This window comes from Mercenaria mercenaria, chromosome 6 (assembly GCF_021730395.1).
Source record: "Mercenaria mercenaria strain notata chromosome 6, MADL_Memer_1, whole genome shotgun sequence".
In the NCBI taxonomy this organism is placed as follows: domain Eukaryota; kingdom Metazoa; phylum Mollusca; class Bivalvia; order Venerida; family Veneridae; genus Mercenaria; species Mercenaria mercenaria.
In genome coordinates, this window is record NC_069366.1 from 24,074,085 (window position 1) to 24,100,688 (window position 26,604).

The 26,604-nt window shown below is 35.2% G+C and overlaps 2 protein-coding genes and 1 long non-coding RNA gene across 4 annotated transcripts in view; 1 reads left to right on the forward strand and 2 right to left on the reverse strand.

Annotated features, from left to right (window-relative positions):
* Positions 1-7,062: 7,062 nt before the first annotated feature.
* On the reverse strand, positions 7,063-9,177 carry LOC123549400 (uncharacterized). Its single transcript, XM_045337447.2, has 3 exons — positions 9,044-9,177; positions 8,594-8,761; positions 7,063-8,377 (listed from the first exon to the last, which is right to left on the reverse strand). The coding sequence occupies exons 1-3, from the start codon at positions 9,056-9,058 to the stop codon at positions 8,045-8,047; spliced, it is 516 nt and encodes a 171-aa protein (XP_045193382.1). The 5' UTR covers positions 9,059-9,177; the 3' UTR covers positions 7,063-8,044.
* Positions 7,795-10,176, forward strand: LOC128557648 (uncharacterized). The gene is made up of 3 exons (XR_008371292.1): positions 7,795-7,922; positions 9,032-9,217; positions 10,048-10,176. It is a non-coding gene; the product is annotated as an uncharacterized LOC128557648 (long non-coding RNA).
* A 7,682-nt stretch (positions 10,177-17,858) lies between these two features.
* The window catches only part of LOC123549398 (uncharacterized), a 39,851-nt gene continuing 31,105 nt past the window's right edge, over positions 17,859-26,604 (reverse strand). The window contains exons 1-3 of one of the 2 annotated variants that reach the window (XM_045338690.2): positions 19,955-20,144; positions 19,486-19,653; positions 17,859-19,228 (exon numbers count right to left, since the gene is read on the reverse strand). In XM_045338690.2, coding sequence (XP_045194625.1) covers positions 18,797-19,228; positions 19,486-19,653; positions 19,955-20,071 — 717 coding nt within the window. In that variant the 5' untranslated portion in view covers positions 20,072-20,144 and the 3' untranslated portion in view covers positions 17,859-18,796. Of the gene's footprint in view, positions 19,229-19,485; positions 19,654-19,954; positions 20,145-26,604 lie in introns of those variants that run through there. The other variant, XM_053545425.1, reaches the window with a different exon arrangement.

Consider the following 26,604-nt stretch of genomic DNA (forward strand, 5'->3'; position numbering starts at 1 on the left):
TCTCATGGCGCGGCTCATATATGATACCTCTCACAAATCAGTGCAAAATCGTCTGAAAACCGGACTTTTGACTTGGTGCGGAGAGGTTTCCGAGTTTTTACTGTATTGATAAATAATATCAACCCAATTAAACACACGAGTATTGCTTTACGGTCGATATGCATACCGGGAACCCATAGGGACAACTTGGAAGATACATAAGACGCTCCAGTTACGTATGAGCCGCGCCATGAGAAAACCAACATAGTGCATGTGTGACCAGCATGGATCCAGAGCAGCCTGCACATCCACGCAGTTAGGTCAGGATCCATGCTGTTCGCTTTCGAAGCATATTGCAATTAAAGAAACCATGAGCAAACAGCATAAATCCTGATCCGACTGCGCGTATGCGCAGGGTGGTCTGGATCCATGCTGGTCGCAAACGTACTATGCTGGTTTTCTCATGATGCGGCTCAATTATGATTCCCTGGTTCTTTAGCGTGTTATGTGTAAACCACTCATACACGGGCCTCTTACCCCAATGTTAGTAAGTCTTAGTCTGTTAACAGGTGCTCAAACACATGATCTCTGTTTACTTTGTCAGACAGTGTTACAGTAGGGAAGACAGTCTATTTAAAGAAGTCTGGTCAACCGCAGCACTATTTGCAACCTTAATCAAATGCCTTCCTGCTGTTAAACTATGTGTTTTAGCCCGCAAGCACTAAAGAAATAAATTTTATAGATGTTACCACTGACGTATAAATAAGCTAATGAAATCTATGTTGCAGATTTATGTAAATTATAAAACTAAGATGCATATCATTGTGTCATTTAGTTAAATGGATATTGCTGTGTTGCCTCCCTTCAACAAGCAGTATGTATTACAGGTCGCCATAATTACAGGTCTCCACAAATGGAATCTAGTGAATGGAAAAATCCCGAAACAAGCCATTTCACATTTTATGAGCCGCTCACAATTTATGACTATATTTTGCTAAAACATAAAATCTATTTTTGATCTGTCATAGATGTAAATTTATATCACGTAAAACTGTTTATCTCTAAAATATATATAGAAACAGCTTATATTATCACGACATGTCGGAATAAACACAAATCCCACAGGGGTCCGTAATTGGTGAATTTTGGAACTTCGATAAACTTTTTGTCTAAAAATGTCAGTATATGCCTCGGATGTTAGATATTTCCGTATTTGAGAGCTGCAAACTTAGTCATTCCAGAAATAGTTTCAAAATGAATTTCTTTTATAAATATTGGCTCTACGGAGAGGTGAAAGGGACATCAGACGCTAATACGTTTTATTACGTTACAGGCGTGGAAAGGATATCTGCTACAGCAGTATGTCATTCTGCGACGTTTAAATCAAGATGTATTAATAGTTCATTGGTCAGTCCTTAAGATCAATTTAAAATCAATTCTGGAATTTACAGAACACTTCTGCACTTGTACGCCATGGGCTTTAATGGCTGCTTACAATGACTTTGGAATCCATTCCTTGTGATTCAAGACCTAGTTAGTTCAATATCCGCTTACATATACGGCTTGATGCGTTATTGTGTTGGAACACGAAATAGTGTAGCAAAATCCATTGAAAACCGAGTGTATGTAATTTGCCCTAAAAGGTTATGAACCTTAGCTCTTTGATAAATAAAAAAATGAATTTTAGTATTGTCTTAAATCCAAATCCCAGCATAAGTTATACATTCTCAAGCTTTGAAACTGTCATTGACAGCTTTTATTACAAAGCGCAACCGCCCATGTCTGTAGGTTTCACCTTGAAAAGCTTAAGTAGAGCATCATCGGCCAACCCACGTGACCTTTCGGTATAATACTTAGAGGGGAAAAATCGCTAGATTCAGGTAACAGTTTTTGCTTATAATATTCTTGTTACTTGACAGATTTTAATAAAATAAAAACCATCGACGAAAGAAATATGGGTGCTTTTTCTTCTTCGCTGCAAATCATCTGCCAGAATTCTTGATACATTTCTCAAACACTTTTTTTTTCTCTGACCAAATGTGTAGATAACGTACACACTGGAATTTGGGCGAAGTGTTCCAAGAAAGTATTGGTTAAGAGTGGCGGACGTTTTGTGCCAAGTAATTCACTTTTTTTTCTGTCTTCAGCGCTTTTGTTTTATTCAAATCTATCAAATAACAAGAAAATTACAAACAAAAATGTTACATGTATCGATTGATTTCCCCCGTGTGTAATGTGTCAAAAAGTCACGTGCGTTGGCCACCCTGAACATTTCTGTCACATCCGAAATAAGAAAGCGTTTCCTGACTGCACAGTATAGCCTTCAGAAACTTTTGCTTTGTTTGTTGATCTGTGTAGTGCTAGGCTGATGAACCATACATTAATTTGTAACTTTCTATCCTAGTGTTTGAAGATACCATAGTTAAAAGCTGCGTAAGAAACTCGTAATCGAGATTACAATAGTATTTATGTCAGCGATATACTTAAAGTATCTGTAGGTGTTGCCCGCAGTATGTCGATTTTGAAATGACTCCTAAATTCCGTCAATATATATATACTAATATTGTATTTTAATTCAATTATGTCACGGATATTTGGTAATCTGGTTAAAGAATTTTCTTACTTTTATATGAAGATTTAGTCTTTAAAAACCTAAGTACTATAATCTAAGCCCTCTAATTTTTCACCTATTTTCGCGCATACAACTTACTTCTGTCGAATTTAGGGGCTTTTGCATAATTGTTAACGTAATCTAATGCAGACATCGGTGCAAAGCACAATTTCCAAAATTCTCCAGCATGCCTCATGGAGATTTAAATCTCAAAGAGTTCAGTTATAAATTGAACATTTCTCGTACCGATAAAAAAAAATCTGGCCTTTTGGGAAGGTATCTGCTCTTCTAAAAGGTATAGATGCTACATCCGGCCAAACAATGAACTGCCATAAACAATTTAGCGACACCTCTACAGCAATTTGTGGATGAAGGAGTTTAATGTTCCTCTGGACATTGAGTATGATGTTCGTTTCTGTCATGTCATGTTGTCGTGTGTGCAGCCCCGCCAGAACGACAACTCGACAGCTTAATAAGTAGTTTTTGTCATGTTGGCGGCACCACCAGCACGGGACATGACATTCGTGAGCGTCGAAACGACATATTTTTCTGTCGTGCTGGCACACTAGTTTGTTCTGTCCTTGCAGGCGGGGGCACGAGGACACGACAAATTATTTTGTCGTTGTTTTTGCCTTCCATATGACACGCGCAGAAGGGCCGCCTTCATATCATCCACCATGATTACAATGGAAAATAACTTGGTTCGTTATACCGCATTGAATAAAAAAAGGATAGATCTTGCCTTAGAAGGGTACTTACTTTCGTTTACCTCAATTACTGGAACTTCATATAATTTAACTGCGCAATCAACTAGAATACGAAACAACAACAAAATGATTTTCCATGTCCTCGTAGTGTCGTATCCAGACGGGGCGCCAACACGACAAAAATGTTTATCGTACTGTCGTGTAGTTCTGGCTGGGCGCCTAAACGACAGCACGACTCGGATGAAACTAGCCATCATATCTGAGGCAATGACTGGCATCTTGGTAGAACCACCTATCTTGTGTTAGCCAGCTGGATGGCTTCCTAACAGGGAAAAGTTCTACATATCAACCGAGGTTTCAGACCCATAGACCCTATATGTGAGGGGGATGGGGCATCGAAATAGACCACCCAGCCACGGAGCATCTTCTGCTCTACATTCGACAACACAGATATTTATGCTCCAAGTGCAACAGATTTTTGTAATAAAATCAAGCTCTCATTGCCATGGCAACAGCCTCGCATGTGGCGTTGCTCTCTCCAAGTTGCACTGTAACTGAAAGCTGATAAATCAATCGAATACCTTCAACTTTATGCAAGTGTGTGCGTGCTCCGCCGGTCACAAGGAAGTTTGATACACGAGTAAAAAAAGCAACGTTACAACGGGTATTTGTTCTATTTTAATGTTTTATTCCACGAAAAATTTTATCAAGTGAAAAATTCCGAGAAAGTGAAACTATAATCTATGAAAAGTACAATGTTGAATATAATAAAACATTTTGCAATAAAGTACTTGTTTCTATAAACAGGCATTAACTTGTATACTTTGCCTAGTAAAATTAAATTTTCTCAAACACTAGTCGTGTACGTTCACGAGTCATACGTAACGTAATCATTTTACGACAAGGTTTGTGGGGGTTTTTTTGGGTTTTTTTGTTGGTTTTTTGTTGTTTTGTTTTTTTGTATCTAAAACACAACAAGATATTGTCAGATAAAAAGATACAAAATTAAATTGTTAATGCTGTGTCTCATTTGTGTATCTAGAATTTACCAATTAATTGCTTTGGACATACACTCGTCATCCCTTTTTCAGTTATTTTCCACATACATTTCAGTCAACATTCGAATGACTTAATGCTATATTTTTGCGTATCTGGGAAACCCCTTTTTAACTTGAATAGAATACGAGAAATCGTAAAATATATACAATGATCCGTGTTAAAATAGTGTTCTATTTTCATTCACCTATCTGGTTTAAGATAGTTACTCAGCCATTGAATGAAAATAGAACAAATAAGATACTATGCGCTCGGATGCGATAGCTGCGTGTACTTATTACCTGTACTCTTGGAATGAATGTGTCAGAAACATACACTTAAGGGAGAGGAGTGCTAGGGAGAGGAGTGCTTCATATATGCCTCACCATAGTGGCTTTGCGACCAGCATGGATCCAGACCAACCTACGCATCCGTGCAGTCTGGTCAGGATCCATGCTGTTCGCTAACGGTTTCTCTAATTACAATAGGCTTTAAAAGGCTGGTCTGGATCCAGGCTGGTCGCAAGGCCACTATATTGGTTTATTTCCTGGCGCGGCTCATATTATCATCCAGTTATGTAATACTTGATGCATTAATTGTGTATTTCATGTAAAACAGAAACTCAGTTGAGCCAATATGAGAAAGTCTGGGCCGATATGAAAAATAAAAATAAAACACACATACATACACACACGTACGCACGCACGCTGACACACAAAAACAACAGTGAAATCACGAGAAAACAGGACCAATACGACCATAAAATGTCTTGACATTATTCAGTGTAGTCATTTTTTTTCAGACTGTATGCATTTTGCACTTTTAGTTTATAACATCAAACTTTAGGTTCAACGGAACAATGTATTCTAAAATAATGTGAATAGAATATAAATGAAGGTATCCTGATAGTTAAAGTGCAAATGAACTGCTATTATATCTGATAAATACTAGAAAAGAAAAAGCCCAAACCCCAGTAGAGGGCCATGCATTAAACAGGTCGAGTCATATTTAGGCAAAGTATTGTTTGAAATACGTTTATTGGCCGTTTGCTGTTATTGATCAGCTACACAATAACTGAAAAAAAATCTCTTTTTTTTCTGTACATGCAAGTGAATTTTATTTTATAGTTTTCTCTTAGATAGAATTGTTGATGCGATCGTTCCACGGAACTAAAATTCATTTTGTATAGACAAACTGTAACGTGTGTTTTCAATTTTCATACGGAAGTTTAAAAAATACGAAAGTATCAACATGCCTATCAAGATAACAAGGATTGATAATGGCAGGGAAACGCAATGTCATTACGCATGCTCAGTCATGTTTTGTCCAGGGTATTATGATCAGAAAGGGTTGTTCAAACATTTGTAGATAGCATAAAAGAATATTCATAATAATTTATAATTCACAAAAAAAAACTGGTAAGAATTAGGTGCAAATCAAAACGTATCCAATATCAATAACTCATTAACGTTCTAAATATATGGTAAGGTTTTGTTGCCGAATTTTAAGAAATAATTCAGGAAGACTTTAATACCCTCTACAATATACTCTAAAGCCTTCATTTGTGTTAGTCAGTTCATTTTTTTAATTCGGACATCGATCATCTAGAAAACCAACAGACGTACAAGTATACGTCCAATAGTTTTATTATGTAAGATTTCTTCACCATGAGCATGTCTCTGTTATTGCATGCACACCTCTTAAAAATTGAAGTTTCGTCATATTATAAACAATCTTTTAAAAAGCGAAACTCTAGCCGCCGCGGCCGTTAATGATCGTTAAATATAAAGGCAGGTTATCTTCAGTACCCCGTTACAAACGCGTTTCAATTTTGAATGGAAAATTAGTAAAAATCAATTGATTCTCATGTGTTTCCATAACGTATAATCTGTCAGTAACTAAGTTTCAAAGCCTCCATACAATGTATAGCAATAAATTCCTAATATCTAAAATATTTCTTTTTTTATTGTCATATACGATCTTGAGGTCAGTGCCTTTAAATAGTATATGGATTTACTAACTTGGTGATTTTCATTTAAAGAGATTAGTAAAAAGTAACCATTACCTGAGGCCTAAAACAAAAATTATTTATTTTCGGTAATATGCTAAAAAATAGGGTAGGTAGGTGGGATTTTTTTTTTTTTTTTTTTTTGACTTTTTTTTTTATTAATGCAGACTTTTCGGAAATTATTTTTATGTCAAAAAATTAATACAAATAAGGGGGCTATGCCTTTAGAGCATCAGTAAGTTCATTTCTAACATCACTGACAATGTTTAAAGTATAGAAAGTGCAGTTTTGCAACTCTTTGCTAAAAAAAGTTGAAAAAAAATTCTCCAAGGCCATAAAAACATTTAGGGTCGGGCCAAAAAATTTAGGGTAGGTCAGGATACCGGAAACAAACAATTTTTTTACGCCTAAGTGAAATTGGTATCATTCCGCAATGTTTCGGATATGTTAAAATTGTGGATTGCGGCTTTTTATCAATATTAACAGCGACTAGGAACCCATAATTCATTTATCAACATTTTATAGCGATGTCCAAAATATTTACTTAAAGCTTTGAGACAATCCTTGAAATGTGGTGACGGAAGTTTATTTTTAAGTTATCGCATGTTTATTTCGGGATGCCTGTAATAAATGAGAGAAAACCGATAAAACTGATGTGTTTTCACATGTTAGCAGTGTGTACACTGTGTCAGTTACTATCGTTGTAATGAAACTAGAGCGTGTCATTTTGTAAACATTCTATTTATACAACTTTGGATATTTCATAAAGTATAAAAGAAATTATCAAGTCTGTCAAAATGCATACTAGTATTAGACGAATACGCGTTGGTATTTATTTCATAATTTGAAACATAACACAAGAAAAAGCAGATATAGATTTCTCTCTTAACATTGATTTTCAAGAACAGGTATTTTAATATCGTTTAATATTATCATTTATAATCACTGAGTTTGTATTACATTTGTAGGTTAGATTAATGTTGTTGTTGTTTTTACTCGGTCAGACCGCTCGTATACTGGAAGTCAACTAACAACTGCGTCAAAGGTCGCTTGAGTCAATAGAGTCATTGTCTGTTTCCTGAACAAACGAGTCATGGGAAACCAGACTTAAATGGATATTGCTAAGAATGCACGAATATAGCTTGCATCGATTTCGCCTATATATGATATTTCCGCTAGAAAGAATATAGGACATTTTTCCTTTAGGAATATATTTTAGCCCTTTGACTCTCAAAACAATGGGAACACTAATAATATTGTATATGTTACAACGTTTCTGTAATCATTTGACCCGTTTTGCTCCTCCAACCTGTTAATATAACAGTCACAACAGCGAACATTCCAGCAAATGGAATAATTTTGGGTTTTCAGCAGCCTGAACGCTATCGAAGGCACTTATTTGACAATTCTCTCACCAGTTCAGTTTCTTGTACCTCCATGAATGACAGTGCCTCCACAAACCTTGTGTGCTTGCCCACAACACAGAATATCTTCTCCGACGGCACTGGGACGTTATGTTGGCATTTTACTGTGGCAGGATCAAGTATCCCCCGCTCGGAAATGGTGTTTCCTTTCTGTTAAGGTGAGAACTAACTTCAATCCTATTCAACACTCGTCAGATGCTTTGTCGAATTCACAAGCTAATTTATTCACAAACATGCGACAGAACTTATTACATGTATGATTATTACTGAAGTCTTGAATTCAAGCGTCTCGCTTGTCTTTTGTGCCAAATCTACCCTCCCGTGAATGTATGGTCGGATTAGTAAGAATAACTTCAGATGTGTCCTTTCTCTGAACGCCTTTGAGACCACAAATGACAAAACTCCCTCCGGATGCGTGTAACGAAAAATGGCAAAAAGCCTCCAAAATTAAATCACAATTTGCGGACGTGTTGCACCTTTTGTCAATAAATGTAGTAAATTCCCCTTTAAGCTTTTCTTCAAACACCACCGCTTCATCTTTCTCCCACTTCTTCTTGTGGGTTAAAGTTGCTCTTTGATCAATTTCTGTAACAGCTGGCACAACAAAACGTATCTGAAAATTTTAATTTGATATGATAGATTTTTATCATTACAGAAGTGTTAACTCGAAAATTTCTTTTCAAAAATGGAGTTTGAAGTTTGAACTTGAAAAAGACCCTGAAAAGTCAAAGTATATGTCATAAAAGACTTTTCTGAACAAATTCTGTATTTAATATGAAGAAGACTTCAGGTCAGGTAACAGTATGTATGGTACTATAGTAGGTCTTACCTTGCATGAAGTTTTATCTAGAAGTTTGTTAAAACGTTCCGCAACAATCCGGCCTTGTTCGCTGCATAACGCATACATCTTACAGTCCTGAGTGTTTCCACAGTAATATCTAAAACCCTTCACCACAACAGATCTAGCATAAACATCCTGGCGGCTGGAGGCCTTGCCCTGAAATAAATAAAATCGTATTTATTGAATCATAAAGCGCCAATTATCATTGAAAACACAGATAAAAAGTACTTGTGATACCACTTACTAGTATTTAATTTAGAAGCGTATCTGAAGATTTGTGGTTTTATTCTAATTAAGATCAAACAAATTCAAATTTAATGCACACTAAAAGACTACTGTACAAACAATTTCAAGTGTATCAGATTAAAATATGGTATGAAATTTATCTTTCAATTACATCGTTGAAGGCTGTATAATTTTATTTAGTTTTATACAAACCTTGAAAACGACCATGTGTTCTCCTTTGCGAGGAATGAGTTCAAATGAGACTCTGTACAAGGGGCAGGACGTGAAGTGGTTGCACACTTGGTTCAAGCGAGCGAAACGGTCGCAAACTTACAAAATGGCGGATATTTTCTGAAATCATCGCGTGTTCGCTTGCTTTTTTATCAGGTAAGTGGGTTTCAACGGTACTTTGAACTCTATGAATATGTGCATGCATCAGTTCTATGTCTACGTCACACTCGGTTTTGCGTTTCAGGGTTGTAGATTTTAAATTCTCGAAGTTATTGAAGTTATAAAATGGTCATGTCCATGTTTTGAAATTTGAATTGTGTCGTTTCTTGCCGTTTTTAACACTCTAATAATTAAACTAGCCTGTTTTGGACCCTTAAACGAGACAAAACAACTAATTGTGAAGAATTCTGTAAACGTTTGGCTCTGCATGTTTTCGGGATAGTGCTATACCCAAATAAATCTTGTTCAAGCTCTTTTTTGTTGCAAACTTGTACTTCAAGCAATTTCTGTTGCAAACTTTTTTCTAAAAAAATGTCCATCTCTCCGTGAATGTTTATTGTGCAACTCGTTGAAGAGGCAAATCATAAATTTCCTCAAAGTTGCAACAGATAGCGCGAAATTTCAGATTTCTATTTCTAATCACGTATAACGACTTTTGGGCACAAAACAGAGACTTATTTATAGCTTTTTGTGATTTTGGAAGATCAGTGAAATAATACGATGTAGCCGGTTTTGCTATGGTGTTCACTTGCCAAAGAATTACTTAATGCAAACCGGATAATCTGACAAGTTCTCGTCTGAATTTTTAGTCCAAATTCTAAGTTCCCATCTCCATTGACCTGTATTTATAACTGACAGAAAATTTGTTAAAGATATTTTACATAAAAGAAATATCATAATCGAACTAATATATAGCAAACTTATTTTTAATTTCAATCGATCTGAAATCTACAGTATTGTATTTCCTTGTTCAATTTATTTTTCAGGTAAAAACGCAAGACTGCGACAGCGATGGGAATTCTCCTCTGGAATGTGGTATTTGCGAAAAGAAACCCCGTTCACGGTCTTTGATTCAACGCATTTGTCGTCACATGAAACAACAAACTACCAGGATATATGATTTGTTCATAAAAACTGTTTTTCGTAAAATATTAGTACAGGTAGTTTTGATAGAAAAAAAAACACAACACATTTATATACAACAGTGATGTAATAACATAATGACATAAATGTACGCTTTATGTTACATTTCTAGATTAATTGTACAAAAATATATCCCAGTCTTAAGATATGATTATGATGCAAAATGTTTTGAGCTCATTAGAAGTTATAATAGTTGTTTATCCACCTGCACAATCTTGTGTCGATATAACATGATCATAATACGAAACAATATTGGTGATAAGATACATGTAAAATACCCCTTTACGGACATGCGGCATAGTTCATATTTTGTTTCTGAAACATAAATAGTCGTCTTTGAATATCTTATAAGTCATACTACTGTGTATCAAAACAATAAATAATTCAATACTAACACTAAAACACATGGACGATGTACAATGAGAGTAAAACTGAAATAAAATGTTTAACTCATCTATGTTACAGTGTAACATCTGCTGAAACATGAATGTAATTCTTATCATTTTGTCACGTGCTTAATTTTGTCGTTTAAAGTTTCTGGTTGGAAAATTGAATGGTTTTAAACAGAAAGACATACCACAAACAACTTCGGAAAAGGCAAAATCCAAGTTGCACGGTATCCAAAAAGATGTAATCTTGGACACAAGCAATTTTATTAAGGCAAAATTGAAAACAGTAGATTTGGCATTTAAATTTGTGGTGGCAATCAACAGATAACATCATAATTATGTTTGTTTATTTTCAGAGAAGACGGATTTAATCTCAGCCGAACATTTTTGTTGTTATAGTTTATCAATTTCAATCCACTGTATACAGCGTAACTGTTGCGCTGTATTTTAATTTGTGAGTTCGCTCAAAATATAGTCTTAGTGGACTCATCAACTCTGTAAAGTGACTTAACTGGCCGAACACCCCTTGGTATATCATTCAATTTTCTTAATGTTCTATACTTTTGTATGATTCCTTTCCCTCGGTTAAACTCGTGATCTCTGCAATAAAAAGTATCACTGGTAATTTGTGTAATATATTGCAATGTAAATGCAAAATTAACAATATACAATATAAAGAATGGAAAATTCAACATTATACACTGTTTCACTTGACGCTTTTGTTTTGTTTCTAACAAGATAAATTTTGCAAGTAAACGGCATTTATGTTGGTCCTTGCCATTCATTTCTGTAGCAATACTTATATGTCTTCTGTATTATGGCACTGCAATTAATTTACTTTTCATTACTGGTTGGTAACCAACATTGCTTGTGTGTACTATAATATTACGCAAAAATGTATCTGCCTTCAGGTTGCTAAAAGTGTTGGTTCAGAAAAGGAATAGAAAATAAGAATAGGCTTACGAAATTTCATAAATTGTCTTTGATACCAGTAACACTTACCTAACGGTCATTTCTGATATACGTGTTAGCGTAGTTTGTTCAACTAATGAAGATTCATGTTCATGCTCTCGGGTCATAATAGCGTCTGATGATCATGGCATTTAGACCTGAAAAGATCTGAAAGAAAACAACTGCATGTTAAAGTCGTTACCTGTATAGCGTGTATAGATGGACAAGATCCAAAAGACAAAATGCTTCTATACACAATAGTCTCCGAAAGTTTTTTTTTGCTGCTTGCAATCTAGACAGCTGAATCTATAAACAGGGAAGATGTTAAAATTATGAATGAACACTAACCCTAATCCTACCAGGTTTCATGAAAACATGATAAGGTTTTTTTTTATCAACAGTTATATTAAAACATCAAAGGGCTATTTGATGCTATAAAATGTACGACCCTAAACAGAAAAGAAATGTACACGAGTTGCACAACAAAACATTCTCTGATACAAATGTAGTTGGACACTACTTTTTCAGAAAAAGTTTGCAACAGAAATTGCTTGAAGTACAAGTTTGCAACAAAAAAGAACTTGAACAAGATTTATTTGGGTATAGCACTATCCCAAAAACATGCAGAGCCAAACGTTTACAGAATTCTCCACAATTAGTTGTTTTGTCTCGTTTAAGGGTCCAAAAACAGGCTACTAATCCCCAATGATAACGTGATTCCCGCCGAAACGCGAGGACGAGTCTAATTCATGATAACTGATGAAATAACCATTCATTATGCTTGCACATTACTTGACACGCAATTATTAGTATTTCTTTCATTTCAAATATCCACTTAGTATATGGCAACATAGCTCAGTTGGGTAAAATGCAGACAATAATTGGGTGTAAGCGGATCGTTTTGTGGGTTCGAATCCTCACGAGGGTTGTTTTTTTTTTAGATTTTTTTGTTTTTCCTATTCGTTTTCTTCCGTATTTTTGTTTCTTTCTTTGATGGTTTGTTGTCGAGCACGCTTGCGGTGAGCTCGATATAGTCGCCACTTTCGGTGTATATGCGTGCGTACGTCCGTCCAATTTTGTCCGGACCATAACTTTGACATGCATGGACCAATCTTGTTTATATTTCGCATTAATGTTTAACTTAATGAGAAGGCATGTCATGCGCAAACCCCATGTTCCTATCTCAAAGGTCAAATTGAAGTTTGTCCGAAGAATTTCTCCTTCATGCATGGTACGATTTTGATGTAACTTGGCATGAATGTTCATCATTATAAGACGGAGTGTCATGCGTAAGAAGCAGGTCCCTAGGTCCAAGGTTAAGGTCGCACTTAGAGGTCAATGATGCTGGTGGGCTCGATATTCTACCCGTGGGCATACTTGTATTTGTATAATTTATATGTCTTTATATAACACACTAGTATGTTCATTATTTGCATGGCTAAGTGCATGCATTTAATCAATATCATCTTTGTTATGTAATAAACTATTCTGATCTGCCTTTAGAAATATCTCTGTCATATTGTCACAGAGCTCATGAAGGAATCTTATTTTTTATGCAAAAGTGAAATAAAATTAATTGTCGGTGGAGTTTCGAACCCACACGGCAAAAGATCTGTTGAACATGGACTGTATGCTTTACCACTGAGCTAATTCGTAACTGATACAAAACCTGGAAGTATTTAGATTGTAACATGTAAGGAAAATGTTGAATTCCCTATGTTCCATTTTAATCTATTTATAGTCATGTTTGTAAATATCAAGTTATCGTTGGGGCATAGTAGTTTAATCATTAGAGTGTTAAAAACGGCAAGAAACGACACAATTCAAATTTCAAAACATGGACATGACCATTTTATAACTTCAATAACTCCGAGAATTTAAAATCTACAACCCTGAAACGCAAAACCGAGTGTGACGTAGACATAGAACTGATGCATGCACATATTCATAGAGTTCAAAGTACCGTAGAAACCCATTTACCTGACAAAAAAGCAAGCGAACACGCGATGATTTCAGAAAATATCCGCCATTTTGTAAGTTTGCGACCATTTCGCTCGCTTGAACCAAGTGTGCAACCACTTCACGTCCTGCCCCTTGCTGTAGTGACTGTGTTTGTCGTTCTTCTTATTGTCAAATACAGGCCACTGTACTGAGTAAGTGCAATTTTCAATCATTTTGCGAAATGATTTTGAAAGATGAATTTGCGCTACTTGTGCGAAGATATAAATTCAGTATGACTCAGTACAGCAAACGCAAAATATATATATACAAGTGTATACCATCAGTGAAATTCCCCGGAATCATTTTCCTTTTTATTTGTCTAAAAATAATTACACGGGTTCCCTTTCAACACATACGTTTGTTTACATTTGCAAATTGTAGTGGAATTTTCCTGTTTTCTGCGTTGTCATTTCTGCGTTTTTCTTCATTTGAGTCTGTCTATGAATAGCTACCCGGTATCCCTTTCAACATAATATACGTTTGTTTACATTTAAGCGATTTGCTCGATATTCATTTTAAGGGTGGTCAATCACATTAAGCATTATTTCGTGACATTTTTCACGTTTCGTATATTTTTAGGAATAAAAGAACGATTGGCTAGAGTTAGATCCCTTAAAGAAATGTATGTTTTATGTATGAATTATTCTGCCGACGTATAACCGATTTTGCGTGTATTAATTTAAGTAAAACTCGGTTTTTCTATACATTATTTCGATTCTAATATACCCTTTATCTAAAACAGTAGTAGAAATATAGAACTGTAGCATTCTTTCTTGCTCGCAACAAAGACATTGACGTCATCGAAAGTTAACTTGACGTCATTTAAGTGTAAGCGTGGTTTAACAGATACAAGCATATATATTATAATGATTTTTTTTTTGAAATGTTAAGTTTATCGAATTTACACTTACGCTAAAATAACTCTTCGTAAGGCAGTTGGGTAACCAGGACAGAAAAATCAAGTTTTAAAAATACCTCCAGTAAAACTGTACCCTGGAAGTAGGCTGTGACTAAATACAGAGTTGGTGCGCCCGTGATATATTACCGACACCGGTATATACCGGATTAACTAAATTAGAACAAAAATACCTTAAATGTATATATTTTGTAACCATGGAGATTCTAACCCTAACCTTTAGTCAGTATATTATGCACATTATACACTAAATGCGTGCGGACATGCAAAAAAATGATTATTTTTGCCGTGCGTTCCATTTGATAATAATTCCGCGCATGCGCAGAACGGCTGCACCAACTCTGCAATGAGAAACATTCCTGGAAGTAGCGCTAAGTGAACACAAGTAGGCTAAGTGTAAAATGGTCTGCTACTAAAAGTTTCAAACAAATTTGTAACCAGATCAAACTCCGATAATCCGCCTTTAAAATGACTTGTATCTAAATAAAGGCTTTACATGGTCTAGTTTCATCTTACGGTACTGTATAACTGGTAAAATAACAAAATAACTCTGAAGTTCATTTCTTGCCACATTAAGCCGATATAAATAAACTAGTGTAACATTTTTGTATTTGCGTCTTTATAAGAGGGGTGTACAACAAATACGTAGACTGGCCCTCAATTTTGTTCCAGTTTGGCACATGGTAGTATAACTGGTACCATTATAACCAGTAACAGGTACAAATAATATTTTGAAAACACGTTTCAGTCATAGAAAATAAAACGACACTTATTTAGAAAATATTTTATCATGTACTTTCTACACTTATCAAGTTTCAATGCTCTAACTCAAATTTTACCAGCTTCTGTTCATCAAAACATACTTTACCTATATAGCATAAACAACTTTTATATGAAGATCCTTTAGAAATAAAGAATGCAGCGAAATGAAATAATTGCCAACTGGGTTTAAATGGGTCTCTTGTAATGGAAAGTGGATTTTTAGACATTATTTCCAGTACGGGCTTGCAGCTGGGCATCGACGACTTAACGTAGGCCAACTCCAAAGCTGACAGCCGTAAGGAGTTCCAAACCAGTGTGATGTTTTCGCTAGGGAATGGAGGCTATCGTCGGAGAAACATTACTTTCTTCGAAATCAATTTAGATAAGAGATTAGATAAACAATAACGTGCGCAATAATATGATACTTTCAATATCGCCATTCCTAGAAGCGCGTATTGAAATAACTGCGAAAATAAAACCGAGTCAAGGACTGTTCTTTTTTGTGTACTCATTTATTATATGTGTCATATTACTCATGTTGCGGTTTCTCATTTAAGCAGTCTACTTACTATAGCAAATACTGATAAAGCACATTTTGAACCCTTTTAAAATGTATGGCAAGGAAAAATTACACAATTTTATCACGTTCGGTATCAATATAATAATACAGTTCAACCTGAAAAAAAAATACAAAAAGTGCTAAAAGTTAACTTTTAATTAAATGGCTTGCCAATATCTTTTTCTTTTTAGAAAATCTTAGGATCCGTGAAAATAATAACTGTATGGCAACTTTAATTTTGTTTTATATATCACCCAATTTCAACCCTGCATGCGAGTGGTGTGCCATGATAGAAAACGCCGTGCCAAAAAAGTACAGGTCTCACAAGAGAAAACTTTTTATAAACACTTGAAAATTCGACCCCCTCAGCACGAAGCTACATTTTGGTAACCTTTGATAACTTGTACAACTTGAGCGCCGTTACTTTAATTATTTACTTCAAAATAGCACAACTTTTACCAAATAGTACACACAGGAAGTACATTGGATAGGGACTGTGGCGTCTTTAAAAAATTATCGGCTCTTGTTCAAGTAATTTCTTGTAGCAACTTTTTTTCTTTTTTTTCTGTTGTTTTTCTTTTCTGTTGTTTTTCTTTTCTTTTCTTTTTCTGATATCTTACATTCTTAAGATGACAAGTCGTATTTCACATATATCATATATCGATTGTACTTCAAAAACTTGTAGTCTGTGTGTTCTTTTCTTCCATTGGTGATCCCCCGGTACTGTTGTTATAACTCATAAACCCTTTTGAATGTTTGCATAAATGTATTTATGTATGCTCTTCATGCGTGCGTACGTACGTGAAATATTGAATTGAAAGCAATATTGTATCAGCTCCTTAATTTGAAGCAGGTAAGGAACTAGAAGTTATGGATGAAGCTGGTACGCTAGGGGATCTAGAAGCATCGTAACGAATGAATGTAAACACTGCATAAGCCCGGCAAAAGGCCGGACAATTTTCCCTCGGTCATTCTGATGAACCTGAAGCTGAAGCCATTGAACTCGATATGAAAATTTGACGAGTTTGTGTGTAACTAGGTTTGTTTTGCAAAATAAAGTACATGGCAAAACTATATAATAGGGTAGTAACTCAAAACACCATACGGTGAGTATAGGCAAATATATTTACAGGTCTTTTAAGAAAATTTAGTCTCCCCGTACTTGGACTCAGTGTTGTTATATTTTCTTGTCCTTTAGGATCATGGAGTACATTCATTTTCACCATAATAGAATGCTGAAGCCGACGCTAGGCTAGGTTTTGGGAGGGTTGGGGCGTGAAGGTGTTTCACATTTTATTACCTCTCATGAACAGACAATCAAACCGAGTATGCTATTATGTTCAATGCTTACAAGATTTTATTAATAAAAATACGAACATAAATTTAAGAAAGTTTATAGTCACGCATAAGAAAATCAATCTTCTTAAACAATCGCCAAGGTCAGAGTCAAAATGAAATATAAGAAAATCTTATCCGTACCTTACAGTACAGTGTAGCAAGCAGTGCGTAACGCGAGTCGAAATTGTGTTTTATGATACATCTTCTGTAGATTTTTCTTAACTTCTAGCCAATTGATAATTTCTTATCATCTGCGTTAGAAATAAGCTTGGTTTTCGATGTATGTGATTTTTTCAATATCATCTACTATAATAGTACTCTTCAACATTGGGCCATGTTTCTCGGGTTAATGTAATTTTCAAAATGTCATCTCTGGAACAAACTATTCAAGTCTTACAAATTTAGAACTCAAAATGTTTCTACGTATAAAAAAAGTATAATTACTGATTTCTGTAAAAATCGAATTGTCACGTGGCAAGTGTCAAGATTAATCTTCAAGACTTGTAACACTTCGAAAATGAGTTATTGGTTCAGACAGATAAACCTATGAAAACATCTAATATCAAATATATACATTGTACCAACAGTTGTAAGTAAACTAAGAGTGCATCCCTATAATCCCTGCATCACAACATTGGATATATGTCATAATACTAGAGTATACATTTAAAAATATCAAAATTGTCAAAATTCTTATTTTTCAAAGTCAACTCCGTTAAGGAATAGATAAGACGAAAGTGAATTGTCATTTTATTTTATAATCTAAAATATGGTTGCTATTTATAAAACAAATATAGGTTTCTATCTTCACATTTGACTTTTCATTTTTATTAACTTGGTATTGCTTACTGTATATCATCATGCTTCATCACTAAAGTTTTTGCATATGCATATATACAGTGGGATGGAAGCGATACTAGATAAATATAATGCTGTTGTATTATTTAGTTTAACTCATTTTGGCGTGCTGAAAATTTATTATGACTTTGTGTTTTTTATCAAAAGTCCTCTTTTAAAATTCGATCAAATGTCCACTATTCATTTAATTTTCAATGCCATATTTGCTAGTATTTGAGTTAAACTGAGACACTGTCGGTTTCCAAAATGTACAGGAGATATTTTTGAGACGTAAGGTACTGTTGTTTGAGATATACACTAGTACGACCACCAGAAATTGATCTCGCGACGACAGGACTCGCAGGAGGGCGACTCAAGACAGTTAGCTTCGAATCCGTCTTCTTGTAACATTACATCTTCTGGAAAGAAGATCCTTTCATTCTTAAATCAGTCACTACACCAAATATCTGTACCGTCTTTTTACAATCGTTAAGACGCCATTATGATTCGATCAGTTTCGCTCCTCCAAATTGTCAACACAACTCGTACTTACGGAAGCCACAACATATTTGAGTTTACAGCAGCTGGAACGCTACCGAGGGTACGTAAATGTCAATGTTCTTGGTAGTACCTTTTGAACCCAAGGGTTTCCTTGTACTATGAGCTCTACTGTAAAAAATACAGTGTCTCCATATACCGTGTGTTCTTCGATACGAACAATATGTCTCTTTACCATGACCATTTGCGCTGGCTACCTTCTACGGCAGGATAAAGAATCTCCCTTTCGGAAAACTTTATTGCCATCCTGTTACTCGAGTGTGAACCTACAGCAAGTCAATTCAACACTCGTCAGATGCTTTGTCGAATTCAAAAGATGATTTATTCATAAACATGCGACAGAACTCATTACATGTATGATTATTACTGAAGTCTTGAATTCCAGCGTCTCGTTTGTCTTTTGGGCCAAATCTACCCTCCCGTGAATGTATGGTCGGATTAGTAAGAATAAATTCAGATGTGTCCTTTGTCTGAACGCCTTTGAGACCACAAATGACAAAACTCCCTCCGGATGCGTGTAACGAAAAATGGCAAAAAGCCTCCAAAATTAAATCACAATTTGCGGACGTGTTGCACCTTTTGTCAATAAATGTAGTAAATACCCCTTTAAGCTTTTCTTCAAACACCACCGCTTCTTCTTTCTCCCACTTCTTCTTGTGGGTTAAAGTTGCTCTTTGATCAATTTCTGTAACAGCTGGCACAACAAAACGTATCTGAAAATTTTAATTTGATATGATAGATTTTTATCATTACAACAGTGTAATATGGAAATATTTCAGTTCTTGGAAATTTCTTTTTGGAAATGAAATTTGAATTTCTCTATGAAACAAACCGTAAAAAGTCAAACTATAATTATGTCACAAAAGACAAAATTTGTATGTCTCTTCTGAACAAATTCTGTATTTAATATGAAGACAACTTCAGGTCAGGTAATACACAACACATGAGGTTTTAAGGGAATCAGTCTTACCTTGCATGAAGTTTTATCTAGAAGTTTGTTAAACCGTTCCGCAACATTCCGACCTTGTTCGCTGCATAACGCATACATCTTACAGTCCTGTGTGTTTCCACAGTAATATCTAAAACCCTTCACCACAACAGGCCTCGCATAAACATCCTGGTAGCTGAAGGCCTTGCCCTGAAATTAAATCGCATTTATCATCAGTGAAAATATCGGTTAAGAAATCTTATGATAACACTTTATTTGGATAAACATCTGTACACGCATGATTTTATTTTAATTTATTTTAATGTTTGTTATCAGCTTTTACAATAGTTCGTTGTACATATTAAAAAGATTGGTTTTAAGTTCAAGTATATAGGATTTAAAAGTGGTACGATGTTTTTTCTTCTTTTCTCTAATCCTTCAGGCTGTTTTGTTGCAAATGAGCCAATATCCATTCCGTTTCATGTAAAATTTTATTGAGTTTTGCACAAACCTTGGAAACGACCATGTGCTCTCCTTTTCGATGTACGGGTCCAAATGAAGCTCTGTAGCGAATTTTTGTACCCTCAAATAAAGGCCAATATTTTGAGTAAGTGCTGCTTTCAGTCATTTTGCGATATAATTTTGTAAAATGAATTTCGTAATTTCTGCGACGATGCAACTTTGAATTATGATTTTACGTAGCAAGCGCAAAATATATATACTAAGATACAGACCAGTTGTGAAATTCCCCGGAAACAGTTTTTCTTGTTTTCTGCGTTTTCTCTCTATCTTAGTCTGTCTTAATAATAGATTCCTGGACTCCCTTTAAACATGAGTGAACACGACAGATTATGCGTGAAAATTGACTTGTATCTAAATAAAGGTTTCATATCCATGGTATGATAACTATACTAAATTATGATTAACAAAAAACTCTGGATTGCATATCTTCCAAACAAGCACAAATGCTTTTGCGCTGAACTCCATCATGCCAGTAGAGGGCAAATATTGAGAAGTTGCGTAATGCTGCTGTACTTTTTATTATAATGAAATAAGTATTTGCCTTAGAAAAATAAAACTTTCTATTTTGTTATGGTGGACATAAATGACCTTTAACAGCGACAATGACAACTATAATTCAAAAGCGGAAGTTGTTCTAATTATTGTTGTTATGTTGTATATTTTTAGATGTCACAATTTTACTTATCATTATATATTCTTTATTATAGTCTCTTCATTGTACATCAATATACAACATAAATAATGAAACATTAAATACAATGTACAATGTCATTTATATATGAATTATAATTAAGAGACTGCGGATATCGCAATGAGTCATTCACACGAGTATATAAACTCGACCTATTTTGCTATCTGTAAATTTGTTTCTACGAAAACATAAAAAACTTACAAATCAAAATAACAAAAGTGAAAGTTATGATAAGAAAGCACATTTATGTACATAGCAAAATTGCAACTTGGTACAGAATACCAAATGTCATGCTTATGTTTTAGTATGCTTACTATGCCTGCAGCAAAATATTCAAGCAATATACAAGGCATCGGCTTCAATTATTTAAACAGCGTGTACAATTTGAAATATCAATTAATTAGTGAAAATGTAAACCCGATCATTTGTCAATTATCCTAGCACTACCCTTCAGACAATTTGACAAAAAAAGCCTAAGTTACAAATACCAGCCCCTAAAAATACTAATAAAAATTATTTTTGGTGTTGTTGCTTCTTGGCTGTTGAGAAAGACAACAGCAGGTGGCCCTTCGGACATAATTCTTGGCATTGGTAGAAACATGCCTTTCTGACAATAAACGGGTTTTCACAAGTTAGAGACTACAAAGGCTTTAGCAACAAAGAATATATGAGCCGCGCCATGAGAAAACCAACATAGTGGCTTAGCGACCAGCATGGATCCATACTGTTCGCAAACGTACTATGTTGATTTTATCATGGCGCGGCTCATTTAGACTTGAGCTAAGAAAAACAATAAAATGAGTAATAATAAACTTGATATCACCATGTGAATGTCTTGTGATTTTGAGCTCAGATAAACAATAAGGTCAGTTCTATTTGTACAATCAGTTTTACCCATTTTTTTTGTTTATCTGCTCAAAAAGGTTAATTAGGACTAAGAAAAAAATGTCTTTGTTTCCTGTAACATGCTCAAAAAAATTAGGGTAGGTAGGTCGGAATGTGTTTTTTTTTTGGACTTTTTTTTTATTAAGTGAGACTTTTCGGAAATTATTTTTGTGTCAAAAAATGAATACAAATAAGAGGGTTATACATTTAGAGCATCAGTAAGTTGATTTCTAACATCACTGACCATGTTTAAAGCAGAAAAAAGTGCAGTTTTGCAACTTTTTGTCAAAAAGTTGAAAAAAATATTCTTCAAGGCAATAAAAACATTTAGGGTCGGGCCAAAAATTTAGGGAAGGTCGGGATACTGGAAACAAACAATTTTTTACGCCTTATCAATGAAACATGTGATTTGTTACGCGTGTATGACAGTTCTGTTTGCAAATACTGACTCATTGTAATTTTGTTCAGTCAGTTTGAAGCAAATATTGTAGTTTATCTGTTCATTAAAGGTTATTTATCAATAAAACATGCGATGTATTATCCGTGTCCCAAAATAAATGTGAAGCTCATAAAAAGATAACAGATTAGTTTTAAGAACCCACGAAACCCACATTCCAAAAATGATAGAAAACATGACAGCTTGCTAATCTATTTATATCAGATATTTTAGTGATCGAAGCGTGCTACGGAAATCGCCCGATCAATGCCAAATATATTTATTTCCAAATATGCGTTTTATACAAAAAAAAATGTTATTGTCAAAGGAATGTGGGATAACTTTTGCAGAGATACTAGCTTACAACAACAATATCTCAATATAAACACTGGTGCTAGTTTAAAACTATAATTTCTTAACGTAAGTACTGAAGATGCCAGCTTAAAACAAGTGTCTCTCAATGTAAGCACTGAGGATGCTGGCTTATAACAAGAGTCTCTCAATGTAAGCACTGAAGATGCTGGCGTAAAACAAAAGTCTCTCAATGTAAGCACTGAATATGCCAGCGTAAGTCTCAGAGTAATCACTGAAGATGTCAGCTTAAAACAATGTAAGCACTGAGGATGCTGGATTAATACAAAAGTCTCTCGATGTAAGCACTGAATATGCCAGCTTAAGTCTCTCAATATAAGCACTGACGATGCCAGCTTAAACCCAGAGTCTCTCAATATAAGCACTGAAGATGCCAGCTTAAAACAAGAGTCTCCCAGTGTAAGCACTGAGGAAGCTGGCTTAAAACAATAATTTCTTAATGTTTAATTTAACTTACATCAGTTACACAATATAAGCACTGAAGTAGCTAGCTTAAAACAACAATTTCTCAATGTATGCACTAAAGACACTATCTTAAAACTACAATGTCTCAATGTAAGCACTGGAGGGACTAGCTTGAAACTACAAGTTCTCAATACACGCATTAAAGATGCTAGCTTAAAACAACAATTTCTCAATATACGCATTGAAGATACAAGTTCTCAATATACGCATGGAAGATACTAGCTTAAAACAACAATTTCTCAATATAAGCATTAAGATACTAGCTTAAAACAACAATTTCTCGATGTGAGCACTGAAGATGCTAGCTAAAAACAACAATTTCTCAATGTAAGCACTGAAGACAGAAACTTAAAACAACAATTTCTCAATGTAAGCACTGAAGACACTAGCTTAAAACAAAATTTTCTCGATGTAAGCACTGAAGATGCTGTAAGCGCTGAAGTTTACTTGCTCTCTCAATGGTAATAGATTATTTCTCTCCGCGGCCAAATTGTGTGAATTTAAATGGTTACGAACCGCCTCGGTAGCCTAGTGGTAGAGCGCCGGTGTAACATTAAATACTGACCCCTTTGAAAATAGACCCCATGGGTCCTTTTTCAACGTTGAGAATTGACCTCGTCAACATTTCAACATTAAAGTTTGATCAAAAGGTCTTGTTTCAACGTTGAGAATTGACCCCCGCCAACATTTTAACATTAAATTTTGATCAATGGGGTCATTTTTGAACGGGGTCAATATTTAATGTTACACTGGCTTCGAGAGAGGGAGGTTGTGGGTTTTCTCTCTGGCCGCGTCATACCAAATAGAGCGAATAATGGCCAAATAGAGGATAGTGCTAGGACTGGTCAGCCCGGTGTCAGTATAATGTGGCTGGGTGGAACACACTTCAATGGTTACGGACGGAAAACCAGCTCAAAAACAACGTTCTTGGGATAGAAAAGGGACATCGTTTTTTTTTTGTCCGTCTCGTACTTTGTGTTGTGTAGGTTGTCTTGTTTGTTGTTTGCGTTTCATTTCGCTTTCCACTCACTACCCCTTTTACCCCCACCGCCCAATCCCATATCTTTCCCTTGCATTTACGCCTTCTTTGCATTGCTTCCTTTCTCCTTTTACAATGAGTAAGTTATCGTGCCCACCATAATTTTGTCCGCCGTCCGTCCTTAGTAATATGAGCTACATAGACAAGTGTAAGAGATCAGGTAAGAAAGTCAAATATAAGTAAGCACTGCAATCTTTTCCCAGTTGTGTGAACATGTTTCAAATGTCAAACTGATGCTAAAATATTAAGAAAGTAGGTCAGTAGGTAACATCCATGGTCACTAAGATCGGTGTACAAAACTGTATACCGGTATCTTAAAAAACAAGAAAGTAGGTCAGTAGATCAAGGTCACAATCAAGTGACCCGTAATTACTTGGGATCATCAGGTAATTATAGTTAAACAGTCTAGGAAATATACAAGAAAGAAAAGTTTTGAAGCAATTTTACCTATATAACTCATGTAACAAGTGACCCCCAGGGCGGGGCCTTTTTTCACCCAGGGGCAAAATTTGACCTATCTGATTAGAGAACCACTAGGCAATGCTACATACCAAATATCAAAGGCCTAGGTCTTGAACTTTCAGACAAGAAGATTTTTAAAGTTTTTTCCTATATAAGTCTACGTAAAACTTGGGACCCCCAAGACAGGGCCTCTTTTCATTCCAGGGACATAATTTGAACAATTTTGATAGAGGATCACTAGGCAATGCAACATACCAAATATCAAAAGCCTAGGTCTTGCAGTTTCAGGCAAGAAGATTTTAAGTTTTCTTTTCTATATGTCTATGTGAAACTTGGGACCCCCTGGGCGGGGCCTCTTTTCACCTCTGGGTCATAATTTGGATAATCTTGACAGAGAAATACTAGGAAATGCAGCAAACCAAATATCAAAAGCCTAGGTCTTGCAGTTTCAGGCAAGAAGATTTTTAAAGTTTTATTTCCTGTATAAGTTTATGTAAAACTTGGGACTCCCGGGGTCAGGGACTTCTTTTCACCCCATGGTAATAATTTAAACATTGGTAGAAGGGCACAAGGCAATGCTACACACCACATATCAAAGGCCTGGGTCTTGTGGTTTCAGATATGAAGATTTTTAAAATGGTTTCCTATTTAAGTCTGTATAAAACTTGGAACCCCCGGGACGGGTCTCTTTTCACCCTAGGGGCATTATTTGAACAATCTTCATAGGCAACCATTAGATGTCACGTGCCAAATATCGAGACTCTACGCCTTGCAGTTTTGGACAAGAGGATTGTTTAAGTTTTCATTTCGGTTGCCATGGCAACCAGAGTTCTGCGTGAAATTCAATTCTTTAAATAATTTTAAAAGGGAGCTACCCAAGGATCATTCCTGTGAAGTTTGTTGTAAATCTACACAGTGATTTTGAAGAAGGAAATTTATTTGGAAAATTTTGACGGACGGGCGACGGACCACGTACGATGGACATTAAGCGGTCACAAAGGCTCACTTTGAGCCTTTAGCTTAGGCAAGCTAAAAATGAACTTTTGATGATTTCTAAGATTTGTAAGTCACATGAGTATAAATTCAGGTAACTGATTATAAAATGCGGTCACATTCTATTTCAAGATTTTGTAAACATAAACAATGATGACAAAAATGAAAAAACAGAGATTCTTTAACTATCAATTTTTTATCATGATAAATAGATTATTATGTAAAATACTCTGTCAGTATTAGATTCTTATGTCAATTACTGAAATTTTGTTGATAACATCTATTGACAATTTGATATGTTGACAACTTATAAAATTATATCAATGTATGAAACAACCGACGCAAGAATATGTAGTTGGTGTGATTTATGTTCCTACAGCAACTCGTCGTTAATGTTTTCTCTCAAATGGCAATAAAATATGGGTACTGTGAAAGTGACCAATGAAACAAGCTAATTGACATAAATTTCAAGGTATCGTTATGTATAACTACTATGAAAATAGGAGTAGACCGGTGCAATTCTTTTGAAATATTGGAGAGAACCAACACACTTCTTACCTTTTTGCAAAAATATCCGACACTTATTTCACTCGCTTCATCCGTTTTCAGTGTCATGGACGCAAACGCACTATGTTGGTTTTCTCATGGTGCGGCTCAAATATCCATCTCTTCATGACTGAGATCATCCTTTCATCAGAAAGGGATAGCGTCAAGCTGTCACATTAACAAGAGCTGTCCGTAAGACAACCAATGCTCGACTATTCGAACTGAATCCAGGATCTGAATTCGTTTTCGTTTTGGAGATAGTAATGAATTCATTGTTTTAATGGTTCCAAAGCAGTAAATTCATTTTCTTAATTCGGACATCGATCATTTAAAAAACCAATAGACGCATTAGTATACGTCCAAACTTTTGTTTAATTTAGTTTTATTATGTAAGATTTCTTCACCATGAGCATGTGTCTGTTATTGCATGCACACCTCATGAATTGATAAACTTGATCAAGGGCGTTGCAAAAGGTCGGCGATTTTAATACTTGTTTCTTTACTAAGCTAGTTTTAGGTAAACTCTCGTATTTATATTTCAGTCTTTGACATTGTAAAACGGAAATCTTTAGGAGATAATTTTATATAAGCATCATTATACCGACGACCAATTTCCGGACAAAAAATGTTTTACACTTTATCTGCTACCTGGGGGTTGTACTAAAAAAATGGGTGAACTGCACGCATTTTTAACTCTGGGAAACAGTTTCTATGTTTAGTGAAAAGAAGACTTGAAACTTTTTCAACTTG

Bases quoted from the DNA above. Each gene is read 5' to 3' on its own strand.
- LOC123549400 (XM_045337447.2), bottom strand. The intron at 8,378-8,593 runs GTAAGACCTACT...TAAAATTTTCAG, and splicing joins TAGATAAAACTTCATGCAAG to ATACGTTTTGTTGTGCCAGC.